Below are 14,500 nucleotides of genomic sequence, written 5' to 3' on the forward strand. Positions count from 1 at the left end.
CACTTAATCTATATCTTCATTGTTTATATAATTTTAGTTTTCACGTTATATGAACATTTTTTATATCCTTTTTCTTTGCCTCTATATGATATAAAGCCAAATTTAAAATTTTATATTTAGGTATTTTTTTTTTTTTGAAGAAGTCCACATTTTTTGCTAAAACATGTAATAATGTATATTGCACAACTCCATAATAAGTTACTTTCTATTATATAGTATAATGTAATAGGAGCTAATACATGAAATGTACAGTTTTACAGCTAATAATAAAAAAAAAAATTTGTTGAAATATGTATATACATACATAAGCTATATATGTAAATGTATGATAAAAAAAAAAAAAATAATAAAATAAAATAAAAAGTGAATATAATATTCAAAATTTTTTATCATATTTCAATGAAAAAGGTAAAAACGATTAGATATTACACTGAATTAATATTATGTGTATACCTTTTTACATGAATATTTTTTCATTCGTATTTTTATTTTTTATTTTTTTTGTACATAAACATTATATTATAAACGTTTATGGGTTAATATTATTCATTAATTACTAAAAAAAAAGGCAGTATAAATTTTTTTTTTCATTAAATATATAAAGATATAAATATAAATATGTATATATATATATATATATATATATATATATATATATACGTAAACTTATACATGTTTTACCTTTATTTTTATTCCCCGTTTTGTATATACATTAACTGATGTAAAATATGAGAATAGTTGTAAGTGTATTTATACTTAAAGCTAATGTAAAACGAATTTTTATGAACATTTAAGAACAAATTAAAATTTATGAGACACTTTTTTAATTTATTTACGAACAAGTTATAATATGGATATAATTTTTTTTTTTTATTTAAAATTGTTAGCCATATAATAAATTTACCAAAAAAAAAAAAAAAAAAAAAAGAATGTTCTTTTCTCGTTTAAAAGTAAAAAATAGTAAGTATTGTAATAATAATAAACGAGAAAAATTGTAACACGGTAAATTCAAATTATATTTTTTAAACAATTAAAAAATGAGAATAAAATAAAAAAAAATAAAACAAGTTAAAACGAAACAAAATGACAGATTTATATTATTTAAATATCAATGTTACATGTATAAATATGATGTCATTATTTTTATAAGACACATGCAGTATTTCATTTATATAGACAAAAATATGTCTTCTTATTATTCTCTTTTTTTCTTTTTCAACCACGTACAAAAGATTAATATGCTAGAACAGATGAAACATTCTATTCAATTCAGTAAAAAACAAACAAAAATATAATATATAAAAAAAAAATAATGTATTTGGTACATTTTACAACATTTTCTCCCAACCTCCCTATGAACAACTTCTTTTATTTATTTTTACATTTTATTTTTATTCTGAACTTACAATATTTTTAGCGTTGCAACAATTTACGTCTATTCCTTTTTCTTTTTTTTTAATCATTGTTGTAATTAATTCTAATACAATATGTGCAAATTTAATTTCTTATAAAAGATAACCTTAAAAAAAAAAAAAAAAAGAAACTTCTTATATTTACATCTGCTCCAAGGGTTTTAAACAAAAGAAAAATGTAAAATATAGAGAAACATTTATATTATTTTTTATTCCATTAAAATTCATTTTTAAAAACTAATATTTTTTTTTTTTTTTTAAATAATACTAATATTGTTAAACTATTAAAAAATAAATATTTGAAATATGAAATTCTAACATAACATTAATAAATTAAAAAACTTTTCATATTATAAACATTATTTTAATAATAATTATTATGAAAAAAAAAAAAAAAAAAAAAAAATTATAATTTATTTATTGACACACTTAAGAACATTTAAAACATAATCGGTTTATACATAAATACATACATAATACATACACATATATATATAATATATAGTAAAATGTTTTTTTTTAAAGTAAATACTAATAATATGTTCAATATATATTGAAATAGTTCCACAATTTCTTTTCTGTTCTTCTTCCACATCATTCAGAATTTTTATTTAATTTCAAAAAGTAAAAAGGGATTCTAAAAACTATTTTGAAATATATGGAGACTTCTTCACATGCCATTAGATATATATACGTATATACACACATATATATAACCAAAAATTTTATTCATTATTCTATACAAAATAAATATATAATGTAAAATGTACAGATGTAAGTAATGTGTAATAAAATAGGGTAAAAATAAAGATATCACATTTTAATTCTTAATTTCTTTTTTCATATCTCCTATTATTCCACATGGAAGTTTCATAATATGGTCTGCGATAATTGGTTCTATATCTGTCTCCTCCTCTACCTCTTCTATCTGTTATAGTTATAAAAGAATAAAAAAAAAAAAGTTTCCACATGTGCATAATTATATATATATATATATATATATATATATAATACATATTAATGGTTTACACTATTTTATACACAAATTAAAAGGACATTATTTTTTGGAGTAAAATAAAACAATAAAAATTAAAAAAATCTTACATCTCCTCCTGTAAGACTTTTCCTTTAATATTTGATCTGGTGTCATAACATTTACATCCTTATCATCTAATGGTTTTTGGTAACCTATTTCATTTTTATCAATTTTGTCTTCATTTTTTGTTAAAATTATTTTCATACATGGAACAGTAGTACTATATTCAATTATTCTATTTGATGAATCTTTATTTTTTTCATTTTCTTCATCCACTTCTTCTTCATCGTCCGATTTTTTATCTTCGCTCTTTGAATTTTTCTTTAATCCGCTATTATCCCCTCTATAAAAATAATAAATATAATTTGTTCATTTTACATATTATACTATCTCATACTTTTTCTATGTACATTAATATATGTGTATCCACTGTATGTTCCATGTAAAAAAAGATTAGAACAAGAACTATATAAAACAAACGTGTCGGAAAATTATGAATTAAAACTAATATATAATAAAAACAAAACATATAAATATATATTTATACGTATGGCGTATTATGTAAAAAAAAAAAAAAAAAAAAAAAAATTTAAGTTCAAATACAACTGCCAAATTATACTCCTAGTTGTAACTGTAATAAGAAACTTGTGCAAAGTACAAAAATATAAATTTTTATAAAGAAAAAAAAATTCGAACCTTTTAATTGTATGTTCTTTTTCATAAAGTTTGGTAAACTGGTGTAATCCTTTTGCCCTCCTCTTGACCATTTCAGCAACATTAACAACTGAGCTAATGGCTTTACCTACCCCCGATAAAATTACTTCATCGTTTGTTTCAAAAAGAACGATTGCTTTATAGACGTAATCTAAAGCATCACTCTTATAACTTACTCTTATCTCGTTTTCTAATTTTGTGTCGCTTTTTGTGCTACCAGGCATGTTGGAAAAATAGTATTATGTAAAACGATACAACTTATAAAATATTTGTATTATAAAATTATATACATAAGAATTTATACATATATACAAATATATGTGGTATATGTATTTATGCATGTAAGAATGATACAATAATTAGTAAGCTTCAAAAAAAATTATAGCACTTAAAAATTATTTATTCATAAAAAAAAATTTTTATTAAAAATGTGAAATTTGTTATGAAAATGTAAAAAGTAAAATGTATAATGTATAATTTAAAATGTATCATGTATAATTTAAAATGTATCATGTATAATTTAAAATGTATAATGTAAAATGTATAATGCAAAATGTAAAATGTATAATGTAAAACGAATAATGTATAATGTAAAACGAATAATGTATAATGTAAAACGAATAATGTATAATGTAAAACGTATAATGTAAAATGTAAAACGTATAATGTAAAATATAAAATTAAGGAATAAAATTCAATATTTTTAATTAGTACAATTATTCTTAATATTCAAAAATAAATATGTAAATTAACAACTACTTATAATAAATATAATTTATTTTATTACATAAACATATGTATAAGTAAAAATAAAAAAAATTATATAATATGACAATTTAAAAAATTTCATAAAAATTTAAAAAAAAATGTACATTGTTAAAATAGTAAAAGTTGTAGAGAATTCTTATAAAAGAATATATAATTTATTATTTTTCTCCCTTTTTTATATTACAAAATAATTTTTTTTTTTTTTAAGACTTCAAAATATTTTTCTCCTTATAAATATATGAAAATACTTTTTATTTTGTTTTATATTTTTTTATAATACTTTCATGTAAGTACAAAACAATTGTTTGTAGATCTTTTTCTTGTTACATAATAAATACATAAATATAATTTTCTTTTTTCTTTTTTTTTAAATAAAATAAAAATGATGTAATATAAAAACAATCCTTATTTTACAATAAACATTACTTCTGTATATTTATACACGTATTGTGTACATAAGTAATTGCGTACATACTCAAATCATTATTTATATTTATGTATATATATACATATATATACATTTTTATACTGCTAAGTTATTTGGCTCAGTTATACACTGATAAGTATTATTATATTATATATGTACATAACTTACGTATATTTATAATATACATTCATACGCATATGATTTAAATGTTTTTATTTGTAAATAACTCTTTTTCCCAAAACGCTTTTTGTTTATTAAACTACTCGAAGAATAATGTATCTCAGAATAATAGGACTCATTGAAATAAAACCTATTCAGTTATATTATACATATTTATTATGGAGCAAAAAATTTTAGTATCTTGTTTAAAAATTTATGAAATTACATTTATAATAAGGAAAAAGGAAATTTGATTTTTTTTTTTTTTTTTTTTTAGCCATTATTCTTTTTACCACCTTACAGAAATTTATTCAATGTAAACATATGTGTTTATAAATACATATATAGATTTGTTTTTCTTCTTTTTTTTTTTTCAATATAAAAAAAAATACAAAAAGATATACGAAAATATATTAAATATAATAGAATGAGAATTGATAAAAAAATTTGTAAAAAATTAAAACATGGGGTTAATTTTTTACAAGCCACATAAGTGCATATACATTTACATATAAAAACATACGTACATAACCCTAGGACTGTAAACATTCCTCCCACCTTAGCAAATAGTAATAAATATTATCTTACAAATAATGTGTTGGTTTATCAACCTGTTTGAAAAAATATTTATGTACACATGTTTGTTTGTGCCTTTTTTTTTTTTTTTTTTAATTACTCCTAATTTACCACAAATTCACTAGTTTGCTAATTATCTTATTATTTTTTTACAAAAAATATAATAAAAAAAATAAATTAAGTTTACATATATGGGTATACACATAAATACGTATGTATGTACACACATATATATAGTACATGAAGGTAAAAACATATACGGATACTACGTAATTCACCTTGACAATTCCCTTCTTTGATCATATATATGTAACAAGGCTCTTTATACACTTATATATTTAAATAAAAATATATATTTATGTATATATATATGCATATTGAGTAATTTTCCATGTAAGTTGAAATTATGGGGTTATATTAACAAAAGAAGAAACTGGCCCAAAATTAGTAAGCTGGAAAAAAAAAAAAAAAAAAAAAGAAACCAAATTACAATATGTAACACAAAAAGGCGTTACGAAAACGTAAATAACCGTACAAAAAAGTTAGCATATACTTATATGTACGTATATATATATACATGTACCTTTACAAACATTATTACTCAAAAATGAATAAGGCAATTGCTTATAATTTAAAAGGCAACTGTAGAATAATTTGTTCATATTGGAGGTACATGTATTATTCATCTAGAATATTTTTTATGTTTTAAAAATTTGTACATACATTTGGATCATATAAAAAATTATATATAAATATTTGTGTACACAAAATTTGGGAGGAAAAGTAATATTTTCATATAAGTATAAATAAAGGTAGACTCATATGGATGTTCTTAAAAATATAAAAACATACATGTACACATATACATATATATATTCAAATTTCCCGCGCAATTTTATTTTCATTCAGAAAGAGAATGTAATAAAACTGTTCGTTGTTTTAGTGAATATTAAATTATATAATTAAAAACATTTGGTAAATACATATTGCTACCAAAAGTTTTTATTACTTTCTTAATATTTTTAGTTAAGCTGCACTTTCTTCCTTTTTAATTTCACATGACTTTAAATAAAAAATCATTTACAAATTCTGCGGCATTCGACTGTAGTTTCATTAATTTTTTTGCAAAAAATATATTTAAATCGCTTTTATTTATTATGAACATTTTTTTCAGAAATAACTGAAAAAATAAATGTAAAACGAACATATGTGCAGCGAATTATGTATATTTTGTACAAGTGGGCACATCGCATATACATAACTTCACATATATATTCATGTATTTATATATATATATATATATATACTTTTATATGTATATACGTAAGAATGTATAGAGGCGCATATGTGGAGTTAGACCCAAAGGAAACACGTCAAATTATACTTTAAGTAGTAAAACACAGCTCCCTCTAATTTTGTATTTGATCAAAAGGTTAGAATGAAAATTTAAAGGAAGAAATTAAAAGCATTTGCATATCTAATTTAGTATAATTCATTTCACACGTTTTTTTTTATAACAAAAAAAAAAAAAAAAATATATATTTTTTAAAGCACCTTCAGCCGTTCTATATCATCCTCGCCACCCTTCATTTTTAAACTGTTTACGCATGTCATATAAACTTAAAAATTGAAGAACATATAAAAAAAAGGAAAAAAAAAAAAAAATGGGAGAAAAAATAAATACCGTTGCATTTGTGTAAAAATATTCAAATAATAATAAATTAGAAAAATAAAATTAATATAAGCAAGTAGTCCTTAAGCCATATAAATACCTACGTACTCCCGCTTTTGTATACCCTCATTTAATTATATCTCTCTGTACTTTTTATGCTTAAAATAGTGTCATATTACCACGAAAAAGCGTTAACCTTTCCACACATGCGCAGTAGCGTATATATATATATTTAAATATATGCAGAAAACAAAAATGGAAGAGAAATTATATGAGAATCATTTTTTTGATAAATACATTAAAATGAATATTCCTGACAACTACTTGGATGCATCAAAGTACAGGTTAATACCGGATAACCAAGAAGTGTACGTTCACAAATTTGATAACAAATGTTTTATTATTGAAGTTGTATGTTACCAAAATATAGATAATAATGAGAAGGGGGAATTTTATTTTTATGATTTAGCAAAAGAAAACTGTAGTATTGAAAACATGATTATTGTAAATAATAGTTGCTTACCTCATTCACAAAGAAATTATATTTTAATTGTAGGTAGACAAAAAATAAAAAAACAAAATTCAGATATATACGAAAACATTTTACTATATATTTGTATATTTTCCTTTAAAGAATATAACGCTGATATATTAATTACATGGAATATACCAAAAGAAGACTTGGATATTCATCCCGAGTTGAACATATTTAATGAAATGATACAATCTTTTAGGATTCTTGATTACAGCTTATTTGTTTGAACCAAATTTCGTAACATCATATATATACGGCCTATGCGTTTGTATGATATTTCAAGAACAGGGGTCTCATCTTACCGCTTATACCACACAACCCCACAATAAGCAACATCATCTGTATTACTATATTTTCAATTGACTTTTTAATTGCATTTTTTATTGTTTTTAATTAGGAGCTTAATTGTCTATTTAATTGTCTGTTTAATTATCTTTTTAATTATCTTTTGAGTTATATTTCTAATCATTTTTTTAATATTTTTAATTTATTTTTATTTTATTATTATTTTTTTTTTTCCCAGTTTGTATACATCCACATCCTTTTGTTACAATATAATTATGTCGTTATTATTCTTGCTCACTTTCAAATTTATTGTGTGCTACTTTTTTTAGAATCCCCCAACGATGTTGTTTGAAATGTAGTCCTTTTTCCAACACTTTCGAAATGTTTTCTTCTTTCATCTGATTTCATTACCCTGCTTATCTATTTTATTTTATTTTTTATCTCCATTTTTTGGTGTTTTTATCTTGAAAAAAAAGCAAAATTATATTAAATATGCTCCTTACATTTGCTATATTTTTTCTCCTCTTTTTAAACATAACTCTTCAAAGTTTTACATCTCAAAAAATTATAAAAATACATTTAAATTACGTTTCAGTGAATTTAAATATCCACAATGTAATAACTTTACACTTTATTCTTTTTTTTTTTTTTTCATTCAAGTTTAGTAAAATCGCTAAATACTGACAATATTCATTGCGTAAACACATAATAAGCATATATCTACACATGCATGCCTTATAAGACACACCTTAACATACACAACATAACACACACTATGTACCTTTTTAAGCACGCGCTTCCATTGAGTGCTGAGCTCACTCCCTCAATTTTTGCTATAACGCATAATAAATTTACACAACTTTTTACTTTTGTGTTTTAATATATAATTTTTTGGTAGGCATTTTTTCTTCGTTATGTTTTGTTATTCATAAAATTGATCAAATATTTCATAAGGTGGTAGATCATATATGAATGAAGAATACGGCAATTAAAATAGGTTATTTTATTCTATATAATATCGTAAAAGAAAAAAAAAAAAAAAAAAAAAAACAAAGGGCATGTATACATGCACGCACACACGTACTTACAAACACATATATATATATATATATATATATATATATATATATATACATATATACTCATACGCATGTGCGCATATGGGCATAGTTAGTTATACAAATGTACACATGAATACACATACGCACGTATTTTTTATAACTTCCCCCATCGTGACATTTAAAAAAAAAAAAAAAAGATAAAAGAAAAAAGGAAAACGAAAGAAATTAAGTAAGAATGAACGAAAGAAATAAAAAAAGGAAGAAATATTTTTTAAATAAAAAAAAAAAAAAATGGCCTGTTTTACAAAAATCGTTTTTCATGCCTTTATCATATATGGGATTGACCTTTAAAATAATGACGTTGCTTTTTCTTGTTCCTTCAAGAGCATTTCATAAAACTGGTAGATAATTGTAACTGCCAGTAGAATACCTGTACCACTACCTAAAGCACCTAGAAAGTCAGCTAAAATTGTTAAGGCACCAATACACATACCACCGAAAGCAGCTGCGGTGGGAATGTATCTGTTAAAGACACGAGTTAACGAAGTGGGTGTATCTCTAAACCCTCTCATACCAATTTGTTGATCTCTTAACTGTTTTGCTACATCTTTGGCTGAACTACCAGACACCTCTATCCATGTTTTTGAAAAAAATGCACATGCAACTAGAACAAAAGATATGTACACTAATGTATGAAAAGGGTCATTTGTTATGTCAGCAAAAGAATTTGGTGGAGATATATAATATGCTATTCCACCAATTGGTATAGATGTACCACTAGATTCTACCTCTTGCCATTGACCTAATATATTAACTAGTATACTATTTTTAAATCTTTTATATAATATTTGAGAAAAAAAATATAAATTAGAAACTAAAGCTGTTTGTAATATTATTGGAATATTACTAGTGTAAAATAATTTAATAGGATAGGTTCCTTGTTGTCCTCTTACGCTTTGATATTTGACTGATAAATCTACTCTAAAACCTTGTAAATATATTACTATTAAAAAAACTAAAATGGTTGCTAGTAAATTAGTAACATTAGGTGCATGTGTTCTATAAAAAGCTTTTTTTAAAGCTGATATTTTATTCGATTCTGTAAATAAGCAATATATTAAAGATATAATAGCCCCTTCAAATTCTATTCCTTTATCTGTATTAATAGTTGTTGGACTAAAAGATTTCCACATAATTGTTTCACATATATTTGTTGCAATAAATAACGATATACCAGATCCTAAACCATATCCTTTCTGTAATAATTCATCTAATAATATAACAACTACTCCAGCAAAAAATAACTGAAGAATAATTATAATTGCATGACCTGTTCCTATTTCTGATAAATTCCCATATATACCACTAATAACATAAGCAATAGCTTCCCCTAATGTTATTAGCAAACCTAATAATTTCTGAGCACCTTGAAATAATGTTCTATCTTCTTTTAAACTTTGATCCACATCTATAATTTTAGATCCTGCTAATAACTGCATAACCATACCACTTGTAACTATTGGTGATATACCTAATTCCATTAACGTTCCTCTATTCGATGCTAAAATTACCCGCATCCAATAAAACGGATCACTAGACTTACTCGTAACAATCCCATATAACGGTATTTGGCAGCATATTAAAAATACAAACAAAGACACAGCTGTCCACAATAACTTTTCCTTAAATGGTAGTTTTCTATCTGACGACTGCACTTCAGGCAGTAAAAACATAACAGGCTTTATCAAGTTTAGGAATCTCACTGTATAATAGACGCGGGGTTGGAAGGGAAAAAAAAAAAAAAAAAGAAGCAATAAATGATGCACAAAATGAATAAATGAAATATATGTGGCCCATGGGTAGGGATGAACATGCGATTTAAACACTTCTGCACATTTATGTTTTTAAGGGATGGAGTAAATATGTCGATTTCGGAAATAACTCTTAATGTGCAATCAGTCATATTAGACAACCATCGAATAATATACGTATCAGAAACATTAATTATTCGAATTATGTAAATTATGCAAAAAATATGATTATCACTGTCGGCATTCATTTCATATGAATTAGAATTTTATCCCTCTTTGAAAATGTAAATATGTAGGTGAGCAGTGTTCACTTCACATATGGACACATACGTTTCCTACTTACATGTTACACAACAGTGTAATAATATTTCGTTGTACTCATATAATATATATTACTTTACTGAAAAATTCAGTTTTAACAAATATCAGTATAAAATGATCAAAATGTATTTTTTCCTTTCCTTACCCATTCTTTCCTTATTTAGGTTTCTTTCTCACTCTTGCGTTCCTGCTTTATAATAAATAAAAAAAAAATTATTCATACATTTATACGACATTTATACGACGCTTATACTACATTTATACTACGTTTATGCTACATTTATACTACGTTTATGCTACATTTATACTACGTTTATGCTACATTTGTGGTACGTTTATGCTACATTTGTAGTACGTTTATGCTACATTTGTAGTACGTTTATGCTACATTTATACGACGTTTATACGACATTTATACTACATTTATACCATTCTTGCTATTTATTTACCACTCAAAAAAAACGTACACAATATTAAAATCTAGTCATTTATGCTTTACATATATATATATATATATATATGCATATATATATATGCATATATGTATGTATACATATATACATACAGAGTAGCATATATTCACTTCATTCATTCTGTTTATGTATTTCTTTTAGCTATTTTCACCTAATTAGTTTTTTTTTTTTTTTTTTTTCATCTTACTATACAATATAATCTATTTGAATCTTGTCCTTCTTATTTCCTTGTTTTTCTTTTTTATGTGTTAGCATATACCTATTAATTTATTATTTTAAATATTTTATAAAAAAAAAAAAAAAGGAAAAAAAAAACAAAAAACAAAAACCTAAATAAATAAACACATAGTTTTTATATACTACGACAAATTTATTATTGTGTATACTCTAATAATATGAGCTTCAACTAACGCATACTCTCGTATGCTGATAAATAGCAAATTATAATAACCTAATTTTTAAACAAATAAAAAATATAATATCGAACAAAAAAAAAAAAAGTATACATGTACAAATGTATATACAATTAGGAAATTATTAAGTGTATATTATGAATTTCGTCATTGTGTCACTTCATTATTTTATCATTTTATTATTATTTTATTTATATATATTTTTTTTTTTTAAACTATATAAATATATATGTATTATGTATACATATGTATTTATGCGTATATATATATATATATATATATATATATATAAATATATACATGTATAAATGTAACTTTCATATTTTATATTATTTCTTTATTTAACGCGTACTGTATTACAGTGGCAACTGTGCGTTATTCAATATAAAATTTTTACTCCAAGCAAAATTTTACAAATATTGATAAAAAAAAATTTTCACTTTTTAAATTACAATTGTCCATTAGTTTTTTCATAAATATACGTTTGTGTACTTGTATATGTTTGGGAATATGTGTATATATATATATATATATATAATTCAAGAAAATATTTTTGAAATTTTTTCTTTTATGTTGTACGAGTTAACACGCTTAGTACCATATCTTCACGAATAAATTATGTTAACATATAAATAATATAATAACTGCTTTTCCTTTTAGCAATATTCTTAAACAACTTAAAATTGTGTTACATTTATTGTAGTTATACTTTCTAATGTTTCTAGCAAACTGTAGAGCACATGAGATGTTGCACGACGTTAATTTTTATTTTTCACGAATAAATATATATATATATATATACATACGTACATACATATATACCTTTTTTCTTTTTTTTTTAGTTGTAATTACCTATGTTTTTGTTTGTAATGAATAAGAAAAAACAAAACGTACATCGCACATTATTATTTAATTTGTAAAAAAACATTTGTATACATCCATTTTATTATCCGAAGGGATAATAAAGCATGGTATTTTAGTTGAATTATGGTAAAGACAGCACAAATATGAGGTTACATTTATTTTGTTTCGCTTATGGAAAAATTTTACAACACATTTTTACACTTGTAATATATAGATAACCCTTCTCTGCTATATTTATAATTCCAAAAAAAATTTTTATTTAAATGCTAAATTTTTAATAAACCCTTAAAAGTTTCAATGTTTACCATTTAAAGAAAAACATATGTTCCCTCGGTTAAGTTTTATAAAGCACAGTAATTTTCATATTAAAAAAAAAAAAAGACGCGATTATGTGTACAACTGATGACAGTTGTATAAATTCATATTGTAGCTGCATAGTCATTATGAGAACTTCTGCACTTTAGAAATTTGCTCAAATAGTCAAAAAAATAAAACAAAAGATATTCCATAAAATTCGATAGAAATATCTGGAATGGTGGAGTTTCTTGTAAAGAATTTTCTTTATTTTTGTATGGTAATATAAATAATTTTACTCATTCTTTTATTTTCGCTTTTTTATGAATCTCTCATAAAAAAAAAAAAAAAAAGACCTAGGAAAAAATTTGATATGAACATATTTTTCTTACATGGACAGAAAATAAAATTCTCCACTTTAAGAAAAAAAAAGTATATAAATAAATAAAAAATCGTTTTCAGTCTGTTTATAATTTAAACAGAAACAAGTTATACAATACAAACTTGTGTAATATATTTTGATTAAACGCTTTATATGTTATTAAGGACGTGTAAAATTATTAAAGTGTATGGTGAATTTTCTTAATATATATTTACAATACTATGAATTACAGCACCAAAAAAAAAAAAAAAAAAAAAGTATATATAAATATATATATATATAAATACTTTTATAAAGGAATATGTGCAATTGTATATTTATAGACGACACAAGATAAGAAAAAATAATAACAGTTCTCAGTTAACTAATGAAGAATATTTCTTTTTTTAAAGAAGGGGAATTAGGTAAAATATTTAATCCCCCAATAGTTGCTGCAAGCTCATAAATAGGCAATAATATAAGCACATAAACAAGCATACCGGTAAAAGTGCAAACAAGCAAACGAAAAAAGAGCAAATTTGCAAAATTGTAAAAGAGTAATAACCAAGCAGAATAAAATGTAAATATGCAAGAAGCAAAAAATGAATATATGTAAGCAGCAAAAAGTGAATATATGTAAGCAGCAAAAAGTGAATATATGCAAACGCTTAAACTGGTAAACATATACAAGAATAAATACCAAAACATAAACAAATGCACAGTTTTAACCGTCTTCAAAAGTTTTACTTTTTTTTATGCCTTGATTTTTTTTTCCTTTATTTTATTTTTTTTTTTTTTGCGTCTTTTCAATTTTAACCCTAGTTCAAATATAAATGGAATGTGTTTTTCGAATAACAAAATATGTGAAACATGGGCTTGGTTAAAACCTTACAAGTGCTTCTTCTCCGTATACGCAAAAATACCAATCAAAAAGAAAATAAACTCCTTTATGTTATACTTAAAAAAATTATGCAATATATATATATATATATACGCATAAGTACACTTTTTTTCTCTTATTGTAATGCTAAAATGTAATGTATGCGTAGGTGTGTATTCCCCATTTTTTTTTTTTTTTTTCCTTTTTTCCTTGTTTACCTTTCCATATGTGCAATGTTGCAATATACAAAAGTGAACTTTTAAAATTATATAAATTGGATAACTAAGCATCTTCAGTATAATTATATAACGGCAAAACATTTTATATATGTACACTTTTTGTTGTATACAAAATAGACAAAGTAAAAAATAAAAACAAATAAGCACTATTAGTGCAAACAACATATAGGCTAATCACTCGAGGAGAACTTTGGCAAAT

General features: G+C 23.1%; 3 protein-coding genes across 3 annotated transcripts; 1 reads left to right on the forward strand and 2 right to left on the reverse strand.

The window, feature by feature from the left end:
* Positions 1-2,239: 2,239 nt before the first annotated feature.
* Positions 2,240-3,386, reverse strand: MKS88_004126 (DNA/RNA-binding protein Alba 2; the record flags this gene model as incomplete). The annotated part of the gene is made up of 3 exons (XM_067217277.1): positions 2,240-2,340; positions 2,517-2,791; positions 3,145-3,386. The coding sequence occupies 3 exons, from the start codon at positions 3,384-3,386 to the stop codon at positions 2,240-2,242; spliced, it is 618 nt and encodes a 205-aa protein (XP_067071721.1).
* Positions 3,387-7,019: 3,633 nt separating this feature from the next.
* Positions 7,020-7,526, forward strand: MKS88_004127 (nuclear import protein MOG1; the record flags this gene model as incomplete). Its single annotated transcript, XM_067217278.1, has 1 exon — positions 7,020-7,526. One exon carries the CDS (start codon positions 7,020-7,022, stop codon positions 7,524-7,526), a length of 507 nt encoding a protein of 168 aa, XP_067071722.1.
* Positions 7,527-8,992: 1,466 nt separating this feature from the next.
* Positions 8,993-10,378, reverse strand: MKS88_004128 (protein transport protein SEC61 subunit alpha; the record flags this gene model as incomplete). Its single annotated transcript, XM_067217279.1, has 1 exon — positions 8,993-10,378. The coding sequence occupies one exon, from the start codon at positions 10,376-10,378 to the stop codon at positions 8,993-8,995; it is 1,386 nt and encodes a 461-aa protein (XP_067071723.1).
* Positions 10,379-14,500: the final 4,122 nt, after the last annotated feature.

Source organism: Plasmodium brasilianum, chromosome 12 (assembly GCF_023973825.1).
Source record: "Plasmodium brasilianum strain Bolivian I chromosome 12, whole genome shotgun sequence".
Lineage (NCBI taxonomy): Eukaryota > Apicomplexa > Aconoidasida > Haemosporida > Plasmodiidae > Plasmodium > Plasmodium brasilianum.